Raw genomic sequence first — 18,022 nt, 5'->3', positions numbered from 1 at the left:
TCCACTAGAAAAAGGCAGTTTAAGAAGAGTACATGTGTTGCATTCATCCAACGTTTTAGGGAAATAACGGCAGGTGATAACTATTTCTATTCAATCTTGTCTTTCCTGAGAAATCCACAATATTTCAGTGCATTAACTCGTGTGAAAACAAGAGTGCTAAAAGTAATTTTGTGTTACTGGGGGGGAAAAAACAGTGAATTGACTGGAAGTACCTTTAAATCATCTGATGTACTGAAGTGTTTATTGTCATTCAATCATACATGTATACAGCTAAATGAAACATCAGTCCTCTGGGTCCAAGGTGCAAAACAGAGTATATATAGTCACAGTTCATGCAGCCACAATATAATAGCACAAGTCCCTGAGTGGCATGGTCTGAAGATTGACAGGTTGACATAAAGTGCAAGGTGCATGTTCCTGTAAGAAGGCATAATGTTACTGGCACTATTATATGTTAAAAAACAGTAGCTTAAGTCTGTGAAACAGCAGTAATAAAAGATGAAAAAAATGACTAGGGCATTTAAGTTGAGTGTATGTGTATTATGACCTGTAATACAATGCATGTATTATTTTCAATATGTAAAGCAGGTTTTCAATGTTACTGTAATCGTGTGTGGGTAGTGATTCAGTGTGTATTTCAGCAGTTTGAAGTTGTAAAATCCAGTTTTTGTTGTCAACATTGCAGCTTTTGCTGTTGCTCAGGAATAGGGTAGACTTTGGCACTTCTGCTACTGTCTGTGGTGAGGTACGTGGGAAAATTCTTTCCAACATTTTCTCTTCCCTTGGAGCTTAATTGATAAAAGTCATGCCTGTTGTAGCGACTTCAACAGGGCCTCCGTTCAATCCCAAATCTGCTGGTTAGATGTATTAGCAAAGGAGAATGGGGGAAAACAAAATAATGATCGTGGTTCCAGAATATTGCTTCCTATATTAAGGAGGTGCAAGTGGATTATGTTATGATGCGTCAATAGATCCCCGGCACTCAGTGTCTAGGTTTGCATTATAACCACTCATGTGCATTATAACCATTTGGACTGCCAGAAAGTTGCTGGAGTCCAAGGGACAGGACACAACACATAAGACTGCTATGATCAGGATTTAGGAGGGCCAATTAGAGGTCTGGATGGAGGTGGGGGCTACTGGGTGGGGGTTTTGGTAACTGCACATTATGACCCCATATGATGTGGTTCTCCATACATTCCTTATGCCAAACCCTGGGTGTGGCATGTGCAAACCAAGTGTTTCTCTTTGGGAATGCATGAAGTAACCCAAGCCACTTTCTTCATATGCTTAAATTACACAGCATTGCCCTGTCGCCCACTTGCTCCTCATCCAAGTAAAGGCTTGTGGCACAAGGAAACCTAAAGTGGGCCAATCAATTTCACTTTCATTTAAGGGGAAATCTTTTTTTTAAAAATGTTCATTGCAATTTCCCCTTTCTTTTATTTACAGCGATTGATTCAGCGCCTAACAAAGAGACGCGTTGTGAATTTTGCGGTGATTACTTTGAGAACCGCAAGGGGCTGTCGAGTCACGCAAGGTCACACCTGAGGCAGTTTGGGGTGACTGAATGGACAGTTAATGGTTCGCCAATAGACACATTGAAGGAGCTCATGAAAAGGAAAATGCATCCTCTTGAATCATCTGTCACACCTGGGCTCAAAATGCCCCCAAAGCCAGCGGCGACTAGCACGAAATCACCAACCGAGGACATGCAGGGGGATCCCTTCTCACCCACCACGGGTAGATCAACTAAGTTCAGTCTGACCATTCCATCCGTCCAGCAGGTTTCATCAGGATCACTTATACACAGAAAGGTTCAGGGCCAATTTCTCTCCCCATCACCTTTGAAAAAGATGAAACTGAACCCGCTGAAAAAAGTGAAACAAGAACATTTCCAAATAGAATATAACCCTGAAGAGGCAGCAACCTCACTGAAGAGCAACAGTTATTTACCAGAGCAAATGTGGTCACCCAGAGGAGATACTTCACCTTTCCATTTAAGTAGGTCTTTAATTCCCTGTTGCTGAGACAGTTTTGTGTACTTTTATCTTAGTCAAGCAAGAAGTGTAATTATTATGCTCTTGGAAATAAGTAGAAGATAATGGTTATGCGGAAGTAAGTTAGAAGTTTTAAATATGTGTATGTGAAATGAAAGACAGCCCAAGTCATACAAATTATTAAATTTCGTGAGCTGCCTGGGGTATTAGATTTGAGATAATGCTTAGAAAATTATATGAATCACTCTTCCCTCTTGATTCCTTTTCTATTCCCTGTCCTTCTTTTCTATGGTACATTGCAGTAGTCAGTCTTTGGGATGTGATCCATCTGATGCTCCATTATACTGCCTGATGGCTAAAATGGTTTAGAAATGCACTGATCTAGAGCAGTCATGAAAATAGGTTTTTCCATAATGCTTTGAAATCTCTTATTTCTGAAGTCCATATTACTTTTTATAATATAACATCTCCTGTGTATGGTCCATTTTTAATATAAACCAATAGCTTTTAACTGTAACACACGAGCTTTGGACAGTAAATAATACTTGGGAATTGCCATGCATGTTAAGTAGATGTACCTAGGAATGGTGAGTGTATCTCTTGACATGAAGTATACTCAAATTTCAATGCATTTGATTTTACAGAGCCTGTTTGTGGAACTCCAATCTGTACTTCCACTGATTTTGTTTGATAAATGAGAGTCCCATAGAGTAAATGTTGGGGAAATTTTTTTTTAAACAAATTCATTCATACCCTTATGAGACCATATGATATCAGACTAGCTGGCTCAATTTCCTGCCACTTGCTCTTTAACTCCTGTTGTATATGACACTACACTGTTTTTCAATGAATATGTGCCAGAATTGAAGAGGAGTAGGGAGGTTATGGTAGGAGAAGTTGCTTACGAAGATCTTTGATTTTTAAAGTTTGAATATTATACTTCAAATCATTGTTCTGGTCACTGAATTATGTAAACAAGGGAGCAATATGGAAAACATTATGAGATGGGCTTTATAAATTCTGAAGATTAGTATATTTTAGGCGATATTTTGCAGATTAAGAATTCTTGTGTTAAAGACACATTCATCATTTTGACCTTGCAACAGGACTTCCCACAGTGCTTAGTCACTGGTGGGGGGGCTTGAGTTTGGTGCTCTTCCAACAGTGTCTTCGCATCTTTGAAAGAGTAGATGGGGGGTTTAGGCTAATTCCATCAGTACACCACTTGGGTTAAAATGTTGCGCTTAAGCACCCAAGGGTAATATTAAATCTGCAACCTTTGATTTACCAGCAAGCCATAAAGATTTATCATTAAAATGTGCCGAGATACTGGCTATCTAACCCCTTGCACTTCAAAATTAATCTGTTATCCAGAAAATTACTTTGCATAGAATTGAATTGCTGCACACCTCTAATTTCCATATTAATAGGAAGCAGAGTAACATTAGATTGCAAAACAAAAGCTCTTTAATGTAAACCAGGGTTTCCCAGTATGATAGTGGAGCTTCAAGATTTGTCTGTGTGGAGTTGTTGGAAAAGGAGTTGGGCGTGGTCCTAGGTTTTTAACCAGTCTCAAAGGAGCCCTACACTTAACTTCACCATTCCATGTGTGTGGGTTAGAGCTGGGAATGAGGAATTGGGTCATGAAGGGGAGAGAGAGAGAAAGCAGAAATGCTTGTGGCTCCTTTGTATGAACTTGTCATTGAATCAAAGTATAGTAACCCTGTCCGCTTACATTGTTGATGGCATCTCTCATTACTGATAAAAACGTCCTTATTTTGATTTCCCTCATTAAATAGTCACTTAATAATTGACTCAAAACACCTTTCAGATTAGTACTTGTCGCTTATTTATATATTTAGCCGCAACCCTCTTTTACTTTAATAACAGTAATTGAATGATGACTCTAGTCTTCCCACTTGCACCTTTCGTCATCACGTGTGATCCACTGCCATTTGCGTTCCTTGGTAGCCTTGCTCTTGACTAAGAGAATAACATCTAATTTAGTAGTGCTACAGTACACTGGTCATTTCTCTCAGGTACATATTAAAAGTTAGAATAAACAAGAGATTCTGCAGATGCTGGAAATCCAGAGCAGCATACAAAATGCTAGAGGAACTCAACAAGTGAAGCAGCATCTATGGAGCAGAGTAAACAGTCAGTGTTTCACACAGACCCTTCCTCGGGACTCATAACTCCTGATGAGGGGTCTTGGCCTGAAACATCAATTGTTTGTTCCTCTTCAATGAATGCTGCCCAACTTGCTGAGTTCCTCCAGCATTTTGTGTTTGTTAAAAATTAGAAAGTGCTTTGCAACCGAAGTACCCAACTGTTGATAGTTTAGTGGGAAAAAATCTGGACAAACTCAGTGGTTCAAAGAGCATCAGTGAAGGCAAAGGGGCCCAGCAATGGACCCTCCAATTTTTTGACATGTTGGCCTTCGTAAATCAAAATATTGAGTACAGGGGTTGGGATGTTATGTTGAAGTTGTATAAGATGTTGGTGGGGCCTAAATTGCAGTTTTTTTGTGCAGTTCTGGTCACTAACCTACAGGAAAAATCAATAAAATTGGGAAGAGTACAGAGAAAATTTACAAGGATGTTGCTGAGTTTTGAGGACATGAGTTATAGGGAAAGGTTTCCTGGAGTGTAGCAGAATGAGGGGAGATTTGATAGAGGTATTTTTGTGTGAAATCAGGTTCATAGGTTCAGTGATGATGTCAGTTAAATGGCAGGTAGTGGGAGGTGCTGCATTGCTCCTTGCACAATCTAATCCCTGCCTTTCAGCAACGGGATACACTTGACACTTACGGCAACACTGTGACACTTGGCCCACAGGCTAGTGTAACCCCTGCTGTCGTCCCACCATACAACATACAAAACATAAAACACTGTAGTCATTCTTCTATTATGTGCTGTGTCACACGACGTAGCCAGTCTCATGACCTTGATAGTTCTTGGCAAATTTTGCTACAGAAGTGGCTTGCATTGCCCCCTTCTGGGAAGTGTCTTTACAAAACACATGACCCCAATCATTATCAATTCTCTTCAGAGATTGCTTGTCGTCACATAACCAGGACTTGTGAAATGCACCAACTACTCATACAGTCATCCAGCACCTGCTCCTATGGCTTAACGTGACTCTGATTGGGGGCTAAGTAGGTGCTACACATTGCCCAAGGGTGACCTGCAGGCTAGTGGAGGGAAGGAGTGCCTTACACCTCCTTTGGTGGAGACCTATCTCCACCACCCCACCCAAAACACGATAATATTCTGAATTATCAGCCCACTAGTTACTAACCAGTGTGCTACAGTAGTCCACCAGCCTCCCAATGCCCCAAAAGACCACCAGCTTCTCCCCGGAGTACAGTAATTATGGAGCTGTCCCCCTAACTTCCTGATCTTTTTACTGACTGCTAGATACGATCAGCCAGGTGAGGCATGTTCCCAGACTCGGGGATGTAGGTGCAGCACTCCTGACCAATCACAGCACGGGAGGTGCCACCTTTCTCCACGAGCAGTTAGTCCAAGGCCATCTGATTTTGCAAGGCCACCGGGGGAATAGCCATCATCTCAGCTGACACTCTGGTCAGTGCATCCTCTGTATGTTTGAACGCTGAAGCCGTCTTGTTGGTCAGCACTTCCATCACGGGCCATGCCTATCAGTTTCGGGACAGCCTGGCCATACCATGCAGAGAAAAGGCTTATGATCCAGAACCTTTCTGTCTCTGTGGTATGCCTCTTACTGCGCCAACCCTCATGAGCAGGGTGCTCATCCAGACTATTAAGGCAGTATGTGTATGATACCACATACTCCAGATAGCAGCAGCTCTACCATCCCACAGGAAGCCACAGGTAGGCCCGGGTACCATATATCCAGTATATGCCTTTTAATGTCCAGGGAGTATACTCAGTGTTGACACAGTCATCTCAGGGTATTGCTGTCACTCTTACTCACTGCCCCACTGATTGTGTGGTCCGGTGCTCATTGTACTGCCTGCTACTCTTTTTTTGTTATTCCTGGCTAGGATGGACTACTCCCTCCCAGCAACACACACAAAATGCTGGAGGAAATTAGTGACATTTCAGGCCAAGATACACCCTCCCAGAACGTGTTGTCGGATCTCACAGTGATCACCATCATCACCACTGCCTTTAGCAGTCAGCACTTTGCCATTCTGTAATACTCCGAGACACAAACCCACTCCCTCCTGGTTAGTCACTGAGGACTTAGACAGACTATCCTCATTTCTCTCAGTAACACCACCAAGGTATGTATTCCGTGATCCAGGCACCAGAATCTCCCTGCGTTCTGGTGGCCCTTTGGGTACTGTACCCAAACCTTCCCTGATTCCCCTTCTAACTCCAGCTCTTTCACCTTCAGAGAATCCAACACTTCAAAGTGCAGGACATGGAGGACCCTCCAGGGCCCGCTGGCCAGGAGTTCAGATTGTCCACTGCCAGCTCCATCCAACTCAGCCACCCAGTAAGATCAATGACTTGATCTGTTGTTCCAACTGTACGTTCATGTGCTTAATGAGGCCTGCTGCCTGTGGGATAATAAAGGATGTGCAGCACTCACAGAATGCTGTACTCCACAGGCCACCCTGTACTTCGGTACCGTGTGGAATATGAGCCATTGTCTTAAGTGGGGCAGGTGGTCATCACCCATCAGCCAGCACTTGCTGCTGCTGAAGATCTGCCATTGTCTTTTGCAGTGCCTCCAGCAAAGGATATAAGGAACCCTGAGCTGAATGCAACGAATCCTGCAGAAGGCAGGAGGAGTCCTCACCAAGTGAGGGCTTGGGGAATAACCCTTCTTCCTTAACAGCCTCCTTGCCTCTTTCCCTGGCTTTTCTCCCTCCACATGGCATAGAGGATGGAAATGAGAACCCCATCTATCTGCCCCCTCAGGACCCTGGCTCTGAGCAACACCGAAACATTTCCTTACAGTTCACGCAGGGTCCTTCAATCCCAGACCACATCTAATTTGTGAACCTGTCTATGGGACCTTTCCCTATTGTAACAGTGTTGGTTTAACACTTACACTTAATTTCTCAAATTATCAACCACCTTCTCCTTCTGTGAGGTTGTCTCATTCTGCTGTTTCACTGTGACTGCCAGCACCCCTCTGGTTCCCTTTCCCCTTGGGAACCCTGCCTTATTAAGTACAGACAGAATGTGGTGTCCATTTTCACCCTGCAGGAGTTCAACTTGTCTGACCAGTCTACTGCCTCCCATAGTTTGTCAGCAGGTTAGTGAGACTCCCAAATCCCACACTGTTGTCGGTCCATACCGAAACTCGGCACTCCTCTCAAGCGGGGGGGGGTCTCAACCTTATTTTTCCTTCTGAAGATATTCATCTTTTGTTCAATCACCAAACCCTGTTCGCAGTGCCAGTTGTGTGAAATCAGGTTCGCGGATTCAGTGAGTGGGGACAGAAGACACTAAACATACACTTGGTGGCAGATACTTACTTAAAGTGAGCGCCTGGGCCCCCTTCACTGCAGTACATCTTTGCTGCTTAATTTCCACGGCACCACAACCCTCAGCCCATGGCGACCCAGAAAGTGAAGAGAGAGCACATGATTACTGTGCGCTAAATTTAAATGCTACCAGTGCGGTGATGTCATCAGCTAAATGGCAGGTAGTAGGAAGGGCTGTAATACCCCTTACACAGGCCCATCCCCATCCCTGCCTCCACCAGGGAGTGGCTTTCAACAAGTAGGTAAGTTTGACACTTACTGCAACAGGAATACAAAATTATGAGGGGTATAGATGGGGTAAGTACAAGCTGGCTTTTCCACTGAGAATAGATAGACTAGAACTAGAGATCATGGATTAAAGTTGAAAGGTGAAATGTTTAAGGGGAACATAAGGGGAAACTTCACTTGGGATGGTGAAAGTGTGGAATGAACTGCCAGTGGGTTTGATTTCAACATTTAAGAGATGTTTGGATAGCAGGTTATGGAGCGCTATTGTCCAGGTACAGCCCAATGGGATTAGGCAGAATAATAGTTTAGCATGAACTAGTTGGGCTGAAAGGCCTGTTTCTGTGCTGTAGTGCTCTATGATTATTTATCATTCTCTGTTAATTAGAAAGTCTTGGGCTTCTCAATTAAAAGAAACTCGTGAGGAATTGGGATTTTCAACAACAGTGCTTCCTTTATTGGATATCTTTAAGATCTTGAAGCTTCCCAGGAGTGATAATGGGATGAAAGATGGTTGTAAGGGCAAATAAACAAATACTTGATCAAAAATGTAAATAAGAGTTATATGGATTCTGCCTCTTCAGTCTCCTGTACTGTTTCATACAATTACAGCTAATTTGATTATAACCTAAACTTTGCATTCCATCTTTACCACCAGTAACCTTCCTCTTGCCTTTCAAGAATCTATTTAACACCTTAAAAAAAATTCAAGACTGCTCCCACTGCCATTTTAGAGAAGATGGTTTCAAATGCTCTTCACCCTCTATTAAAGTGAATTTCACCTCATTTGTCTTGAATGGGCAATGTCTTATTTATAGAGAGTGAACAGAGTTCTGCATTCTCCCATAAGAGGAAACAATTCAATGTTCCCTCTTTTTTTTAACAGCTGCGTGGACCAACCATTGCTCCAAGCGGGAAATTTTTATGCAGCCTGAAATCAGCAGGCATTTTAAATTAATGTTATATAAAAGAAAATTCCAGCTGTGCGGTAACAAAGGCTATGTGTGCAGGAGCATTTCCGTTGCTGGGCAGCTGCACACCCGTGCACCTTTGAGGGAACAGTGAGAAACATGCTCTCCGCATTCACCAGCTTGCTATCCTCCAATACCTAGAATGCTTCAATCAGTTAATTTACACTCCAGCAAATGCAAGCCAGGCTTTACCTTCACAGTCTGTCAAGCAACATCTGAACTGCTTCCATTACACCTACATCCTTTTAATAAGGAGATCAGTACTGTGCACATTACTTCAGGTGTGGCCTCATTAATGCTCTACGGAGGTAGAGCAAATCTGTAATATTCCTTTCCAAGATGGCATGCACAACAAAATTTTTGGTATGCAGCATGCAGGCTACCTTTCGATTATTTAAACTCCACACATAATTTTAAAAAAGATACATTACGATTATATTTACTACGAAATGAAGCAGAGAATGATTTTTTTTACAACCCGGGAGTAGTGAGATTTTTACAGAAAACATCTCATGAAGGTTTGGTGCCAGCTAGCCAGTTGCAAGAACACGTGATGTTGGTTGGTATGTTTTGAAATCCTTGCAAACCTAGTGTGAACATCAGTATTTGGATAGGTTGGTCTACAGTAACAATATTATTTAGAAATTTTGTTATTTTTAATTGTCTTTAAAAAATAATACTTTTTGAACTGGTTTTCTAAGATTCTTCATCTAGTTCAATCTGACCCTGTTATATTTTTATTAATAGTAAAACAATGAATACACATATAGTTTCAAGAAAAAGTTTGTGAACCTTTTGCAATTACCTAGTTTTCTGTATTTATTACTCAAAATGTAGTCTGATCTTCATCTAAGTCACAATAATAGACAAATACAATCTGCCTAAACTAATAATGCACAATTGTACTTTTCATGTTTTTATTGATCATGTTGTTTTATCATTCACTGTCCAGGCTGGAAGAAGTTTGTGAACCATTGAATTTAGTAACTGGTGGAACCTCCTTCAGCAGCAATAACCTCCACCAGACATTTCTGGTAGCTGCTGATCAGACTTGCTTAACAGCAAGGAGGAATTTTAGATCATTCCTCCATACAAAACTCTTTCAGTTCATCAGTATTTCTGGGACACCTTGCATGAACAGCCATCTTCAGATCACGCCACAGCATCTCAATTTGGTTAAGGTCTAGGTTCTGACTTGGCCATTCCAAAACACAAATTTTCTTCTTTTTAAACCATTCTGGTGTTCATTTGCTCTTGTGTTTTGAATCATTGTCTTGTTGCATCATCCAACTTGTTTTAAGCTTCAGGTGACAGACCGCTACCCTGACATTCTCCTGTGAAATGTCTTGACACAATTTTGAATTCATTGTTTCCCTCAACGATTGCATACTGTCCAGGCCCTGAGGCAACAAAGCAGCTCCAAACCATGATGCTCCTTCCACCCTGCTTCACAGTTCGGATGAGGTTTTGGTGTTGGTGTGAAGTGTCCTTTTTCCTCCAAACATAGCAATGTGCATTTCTTTTTTTTTTGTAATTTTTTTTTTAAAGTTCCATCATCAAACAAACATTTCCGTAAGATGTATTTCAGATATTGTAAATATATATCATATAGTCATATATGCCACAAATCTCTACATCATATTTATCTGAGGTATACACTTATAGAAAAGAGAGGAAAGAAAGAACAAGCAAAAGGAGAAAACTATATACAAGTAGGGAGTGATTTTTTTAACAACATATTCATTGATTTGTGAGAATAAAATCAGGCTTGAGGTGTTATGTGTAGTTAAACCATTTTTCCCAGTATGATTCAAATTGTTCCAACTTATGATTAACAGATGCTGTTATATTCTCAATTTTGTAAATGTCCATTGTGATTTCCATACATGTATTTAAAGTTGGGCTCTCCTGTGATAACCATTTCCTGGTAAGAGTCTTTTTACCAGCCACCAGCAGTATATTCATTAAATATTTATCTCTTTTCAATCATTCTTGAGGTATATACCCAAAATATATGGTCTTACTTTCTAAGGGTATTTCACATTTAAAGATGTCTTGTAGGGCATTGTGTATCCCACTCCAATAGTCTATGATAATGGGGCAATCCCAGAAAATATGATAATGGTTTGCATTTTGATTTCCACAATTTCTCCAGCAAACAGGGAGGTTACTATCATAATGGGATTTGTGAGAGGGTGTAATAAAATAACTTATCAAGTTTTTCCATCCAAACTCCCTCCATTTCTGTGAACTGGTACACTTCCATTCATACCTCCATATTATTGTCCATTCTTCCTCAGATATAATTATCCCTCCTTCCTTCTCCCATTTTGTTTTAATGTATGATGTATGAAGTCGAATGTGTTTTAAGATTTGACAAACTCTTATACACGCTTGAAATTATTCTACTATTGTTATCTGAATTATATGCTTTTCTAAATAGCTCTATCAAACACGTACTTGCCTTGGTTACATTTTTAACCCTCCTATTAACGTACTGTCGCATCTGTAAATACCGACAGAAGTCCTGTTTTTCTAATAAGTGTTTCTCTTTAAGCATTTCAAAACTGAACAGTGTTCCTTCTTTCATTATATTGCAAAGACCTGTTATTCCTTTAGCTGTCCAATCCTTAGAGCTAGCATCCAGTTTATTCAGCGTAAAATCGGAGTCATATGCACACCATTTAAGAATTGCAATATCTCCCTCTAGTTTATATTCTTTTATGATAGTTTTCCATATTTTAAGAGTCCATTTCACCCATGGGTTATCAATAATATTTATGTTGTTAACAGCCAACATTGCCTGTATGAGGATGGGAAGTATCCCCTCCCCAATGTTTTTCCATTGAGCATCATATGATGGGTTGCACCAACATATCACAGCTCTCAACTGTGCTGCAAAATAATAATCTCTGAGAGAAGGTAGGCCCCATCCCCTCTCTTCCTTGGCTAATTGCAAAGTTTTGAGACGAACTCTAGGCCTCTTACCTTGCCATATATATCTTGATAACATTGTGTTCCATTCATTGAATTAATTTTGATTAATCTCTGTTGGTAGGGTCTAAAAGAGATATAATAGTCTGGGCAGTATATTCATTTTAATAGATTCAATCCTTGAACTGAGACTAAAAAAAGGAATTAGGTTCCATCTTGTTATCCTCCTTAATTTTTTTTATATATAGGCAGATAATTGCATTCTGATAATTTTGCCAAATCTTTTGGCACAATGATGCCTGGATATTTGAAAGACTCTGCTTGCCATGCCTAAGGATATCTACTTTCAATTTCTCTTGGTGTGCTATAGTTATATGAAAGTAATTGGGTTTTATCTATGTTGACCTTGTATCCTGATAATTGACCATATTGTTCAAAGGATTGCATCAATTTAGGTAAAGAGTATGTTGGTTGCCCTAGATAGATCAAAATGTCATCCGCGTAACAGGTCAATTTATGCTGTGTCCCTTTAATAGTAATTCCCCTGATATCTTCATTTTGTCTGATGTATTGAGCTAATGGTTCCAGATATAATGTGAAGAGTAGCGGTGACCATGTACAACCCTGTCTCGTGCCCCTTTCTAGGGTAAAACTATTTGATAAATATCCATTGATTTTAATCCTAGCAGTAAGGTTGTCATATAGTGCCATATTATAATATTGTCATATTATAATTTTAATAATTGTGTCATGGAAACCAAATCTATGTAAAACTTTGTAAAGAAAATTCCAATTAACCAAATCAAATGCCTTTTCAGAGTCCACGCTTATCACTTGTTGCTTCGATTTTATTTTTTTTGTATATGATCCATAATGTAAAGTGTCCTTCATATATTGTCTTGTGTTTGGCATTGTTGTATAAAACCTGTCTGATCCTTATGTATCAGTATGGGTAGAAACTCTTCTAATCGTTTGGCCATGGTGGAGGTAAATAATCTATAATCTATATTAAGAAAGGATATTGGTCTAAAAGACCCACAATCCATTTTATCCTTGCCTTCTTTCGGTATAGCTGAGATTATCGCTTCCTTCCAGCTGGGTGGCATTTGTGCCTTTTTTAGAGCCCAGTTCAATGTGGGGAGTAAGACAGGAATTAACTCATTTTTAAATTCTTTGTACCACTCTGCCGTATACCCATCTGATCCTGATGATTTGCTTAATTTAAGCCTACTAATTGCAGCTTTTAGTTCAATTTCAGTTATGTCAGCAGTCACCGTTCTATTTTGTTCTTCGCTTAAAGTGGGTAACTCTAGAGAATTCAGGAAAGTGTCAATTTGGGTTATGCTTCCCCCTGGAACTTTGGAATATAGAGTTTTGTAAAACACTTCAAAAGCTTCTTGAATTTCAATTAGCTTATTTTTTTTTAATCTTTTTTAAATCTTTTTTGTTCTTGGATCCCTAATTCTATGAATTGTATTTTCTGCTATCTTTTTTTCAGTTTCCATGCCAGTATTTTCTCTGTTTCAGAAAGATTAAATTTTTCCTGATTTCTTGCATAGCCAAACCATTAATTTCATTCCTAATTTTTAAATTTTCCTCTAATGTATCCTGTTGCAAATTCAATTTGTTTTTTTTCTAGTTCCTTCGGCCTATTTTTTAATTCCTTTGATGTTTTATTCCTTTTTTTCTTATATGAAGATATCTCTATAGTTTTGCAATGTGCACTTCTAACAAGAAGTTCCACTTTTGTCTCACCTGTCCACAGAACATTGTCCCTGAAACGTAGAACATCCAGGTTTTTTTTCTTTTGCAAATTTGAGACATGTAGCAATTTTTTTTTGGAGAACAGTGGTTTCCTCCATGGTGTCATTCCATGAACACCATTCTTATTCAGTGTATTTTTTAAAGTGCACACATGAACAGAGGCTTTAGCAAGTTCTAGGGATTTCTGCAGGTCTTTTGCTGTTATCCTTGGGGTCTTTTTCACATCCTCCGGCATTGCACATTGTGCTTTTGGTGTGATTTTGCAGGACGCCCACTCCTAAGGAGACTAGCAACAGTACTGAATTTCCTCCATTTGTAGACAATTTATCTTACTGTGGATTGATGAACACGCAGATCTTTAGAAATGCTTTTGTAGTCTTTGCAGCTTTATGTATCTCTACAATTCTTCTTCTAAAGCCCTTGAAATTGTTTTGATCAAGGCATGGTGCACATAAACAGATCTTTATTGAGAAGAGCAGGCTCTGTCAGTAACCTGACTTTGTGTGTCTTTTTTACAGGGTAGAGAAAAGCACCTCTACAACCCACACCTCCAATCTCATCTCATTAATTGGAACACCTGACTCCAAATAGCTTTTGAAGAAGGCATTATCCCAGGGGTTACATACTTTTTTGAACCTAAAATGTGATTGTTTAAATGGTGTATTCAGTATTGATGTGAAATACAATAGTTTGTGTATAATTCGTTTAGGCAGATTGTGTTTGTCTATTGTTGTGACTTGGATGAAGATCAGACCGCATTTTATGAGTAATTGATACAGAAAACATTAATACAGATAATTGTAAAGGGTTCACAAACTTTCTTGCAACTGTAAAAAAAGCAACAGAACTCATCCTTTTCCTTTAAATAATTATTGCTAATTCATTCATCAGTGATAAACTCTGCTGAAAATTACAGTGGCTCACAAAATTTTGATTTTTTTTTAGAAGATTACTGCCAACTTGGCCATTCTCTCAAAAAGGTTCACTAACCCTCTCTGCATATTGAGGGAACACACATCAAAGTTGCTGGTGAACACAGCAGGCCAGGCAGCATCTCTAGGAAGAGGTACAGTCGACGTTTTGGGCCGAGACCCTTCGTCAGGACTGATCCTAACCTTACTATAAAAAGCTTTAGGACACTGCATATTGAGGGGTAATCTTTCTGCTTTTTTGTTCAGTTCTCCTCACACTAAATAATGTTATGTTAGCATTCCTAATCGCTAACTGTACATGTAAATGGCCTTTTGTGAATCATACATCAAAGCTCCCAGTTTCTTTCACACCTCCTTAATGGGGATCATAAATATGGAAAGATTTGGTGAAGGAATTCCACATCTTAAGATGTTGGTAGCTGAAAGCTGTGCTGTCAATGATGGAACAATGGAAACAGCAAATATTCTAGGATAGAATTCGCAGTGCATATATTTTGAATGGGTAAAGGATGGAAGAGGTTGCATTTAAGGAAAGGCAAGGCTATGGAGAGATATCTGAACAAGGGCAAGAATTTAAAAGCCAAGGCATTGTTTAACTAGGAGCCAGTGTTCCTCACAGAGTACTGAGGTGATGGATGAATGGATCTTGGAGTCATTAAGGACAAAAGCAGTATTGATGCCAAATGTATATGGAAATTAGAATGGAGGATCACTATGAGTGAGTTGACAGAGTCAAACCAAGCAGGAGCAGAATTAAAGTAGTCATTAGAAAGTAGATCTTGTTGATGGCATGGATGTGAAACTGAACTGGAAGACAGATATGAAAGCAAGGTCACAGATAGTTTAATTTTGTTTCAGAAGTTCCTGGACTGGAGGTTGTCCTTTGCAAAGCTTACCTAAAGGTTATGTATGACAATTTGGAGCTGTTTCTGATGTCATAGTGATGGAATCATTAATTGGAGGAAATGTCAGCTTGTCTGTTAAGTGAATATTGAACATGTAATCTTAGTGACAAAGTAGAGCGGTGGTGATCAGTTTAGGTATTTAAAAAAATAACAAATGCCTGTATGCTCTTATATTGCCAGTTCAACAATGTATGGAGTGGCAAGTGTTAAATGAGGGATTCATGAAAGATCATGGTGTGGCTGTTGCTGCTTTTTCACTGGCTGTAGATAGGTAAGCAAAGAATAGAATGGGTCAAGTGCAGTCCCACACAATTGGACATTGTGAGAATTGGAGAAGGATGGTTTTGTCAAAGGCTGAGCATAGGTTTTAGACCAGTTACCCAACTTAATTTACTCTTTTCTTTCTTTGTAGCAAATACACTCTAGGCCTTCCAGCTCGTGGGCTTCCTACAGCCTTGGGATTTGAGCTTCATGGGAATTGTTATGCAAACTTCACTGTTTTATGCTGCTCTTCGGCTAGATAGAAATTATTGCTGTGTGTTCTTGAGTTAAGTTTGTATTAAACAGTTATGTGGTTTAACTACTAAACTTGGGTTCTCCGCACCGCTGCATCAGGACCTGAGCATATAGCCACATCATACTAATAATAATGGTAGTGAGTCTGTTGGATTGTTAAAGACTTAAAAGATCCATTGAAATTGAGCTTCTGGTATACACTCAGTGATCACTTTATTCAGTACACCTTGGAGTGCTTTGTGGTCTTCTGCTGCTGTAGCTCTATATGTTGTGTGTTCAGAGTGCTCTTCCACATACTACTGGTGTAATGTGTGGTTAGTTACTGTCACCTTCCTGTCAGCTTGAATCGGTCCAGCCATTCTCCTCTGACTTTCCTCATTAACAAGGGGTTTTCACCTACAGAACTGGTGCTCATTTGATGTTTTTTGTTCTTCACATCATTCTCTATAAACTCTAGAGCAAGGGATCCAATGGACCCCTACCATTAACCTAGGGATCTGTGGACCCCAGGTTGGGGACCCCTGTTCGAGAGTCTATTTTGCGTGAAAATCCCAGGAGATCAGCAGTTTCTGAGATACTCAAACCTCTCCATCTGACACCAACAATAATTTCACAGTCAAAGTCACTTAGGTCACATTTCTTCCCCATTCTGATGTTTGGTCTGAACAACAAGTGAACCTCTTGACCACGTCTGCATGCTTTATATATTGAGTTACTGCCACATGATTGGTTGATTAGATATTTGCAAGGTGTACAGTTTTACCAAATAAAGTAGCCATTGAGTGTATATAATAAATTTGTGACGTTAAATTGCTGAGTAGTTTCTGGACCTTCCTACATCTTATAAAGGACAATTTTGACAAAGAATTTTTAGATAAGTGATTAATTTTTAATTTACTTGTTCAGCAGTGAGAAGAATGTTCTATCAATAGCCAGCAACTACTCACTGTGTTGTTAGGAATAACAGTATTAAAAAGTTGGAATTAAATTATTGGAGTGTTTCCAATACATGTCTGTAACTGGGGAACTTATTTTTAGTTCTTTAGATAAATAGAAGTAAAATGCCACTGTTAGTAAATCAGTAATGGTGGCTATGAAATGCTTGGATTGCCGAAAAACTATATTTATTTCATAACATCCTTTAGAGAAGGAAATCTGCTGATCTTCCTCAGGTGTGTGACATCAGACCCTTTGCAGTGTGGTGACACTCTAAATGGTCCAGCATGTTACTTGTAGAAAACTGCTACATCAAAGCAATGTAAAAATAAAACATGTTATATAGAGATCAGAAATGGTTATGGCTACAGCATATAGAGTACATTTCAACCTGCTCAGTTTTATCACTCAGTCTGGGAACTTCTCTGAAATTTGATACCTATCTCACAGGTTGGTAAAGGCCTGATATTGTTGTACTTGGAGAATTGTACCTTTCAGCCAGCATCCAGAGTGCTGCATCATGACCATTCACTAACTGACATGGCGGACCTACCAGATGTGGCAGTGTAGTAATAATAAAAGGATAAAAAGTAGTGGCTCTATGAATCGTTGGTGTTAGGCATATGGTGCGTCTGCAGTCCTCGCACCAGTATTGAGCCACGTTCTTTGATTTGATGGCAATGATAGTGAAGGCTTTGCCAGACCTTGATCTTGATGACCCATGGCATCAGGTCATTCATGGGTGAGAAAATCGCCTATTTGCTGACCCTCAACCATAACATTACATGAAAGAAGCATGGAGAAGCTCAAGAACTCCAAATATATTTTGTCCATTACCCATACCAAGCTGGCCAACTCGTGAAGGAAATAACTGACAAATTGGTGTATTATAACAGATGGTGAACAACTTCCTAACTTTGCCCTCATCGTTTCACCAGTTGACCATTATAGTACTGATTGAAAAGAAGACAGAGCAGTCTTTCTAAGAGTAAAGTCCAGTCTTCAGACAGAGTATCCTCCACCCTATATGGCTTGTTCTGACAGTATCCTCATGATGGATTACAGTCACGATCTATAGAATAAATTCAGAACAGATCTGGAAGCTAAATATTGCCCAACCAAGTCATCAGAAAAATTATATTCCACCTAAATCTTTAATCTCATGGCATAGTATTTTCTTCATTCAACCATTGTAATCAGGCTGGAAAATTAACCTTGATGCGATGAAATGGAAAGAACATTGTGGCAAAACATCAAGTGTGTCCAGAAAAGTTATCCTAGTGAAGGATTGTGAAACTGTTAAATAGCAAAAGCAGCCTGAAATAGACACAGCTACGAAACATTACAACTAATG

The 18,022-nt window shown here is 39.6% G+C and overlaps 1 protein-coding gene across 7 annotated transcripts in view; it reads left to right on the top strand.

Annotated features, from left to right (window-relative positions):
• Positions 1 to 18,022, top strand: part of LOC134339309 (uncharacterized) — a 164,935-nt gene that overhangs the window by 110,083 nt on the left and 36,830 nt on the right. For all 7 annotated transcript variants that reach the window (XM_063035697.1, XM_063035698.1, XM_063035701.1 and 4 more), the window contains exon 12: positions 1,453 to 2,004. In XM_063035697.1, the coding sequence (XP_062891767.1) occupies positions 1,453 to 2,004 (552 nt within the window). The remainder of the gene's footprint in view (positions 1 to 1,452; positions 2,005 to 18,022) is intronic.

Source organism: Mobula hypostoma, chromosome 29, assembly GCF_963921235.1.
Source record: "Mobula hypostoma chromosome 29, sMobHyp1.1, whole genome shotgun sequence".
Lineage (NCBI taxonomy): Eukaryota > Metazoa > Chordata > Chondrichthyes > Myliobatiformes > Myliobatidae > Mobula > Mobula hypostoma.
Note: the sequence above shows the minus strand (reverse complement) of the source record. Positions and strands in the feature narration are given on the sequence as shown.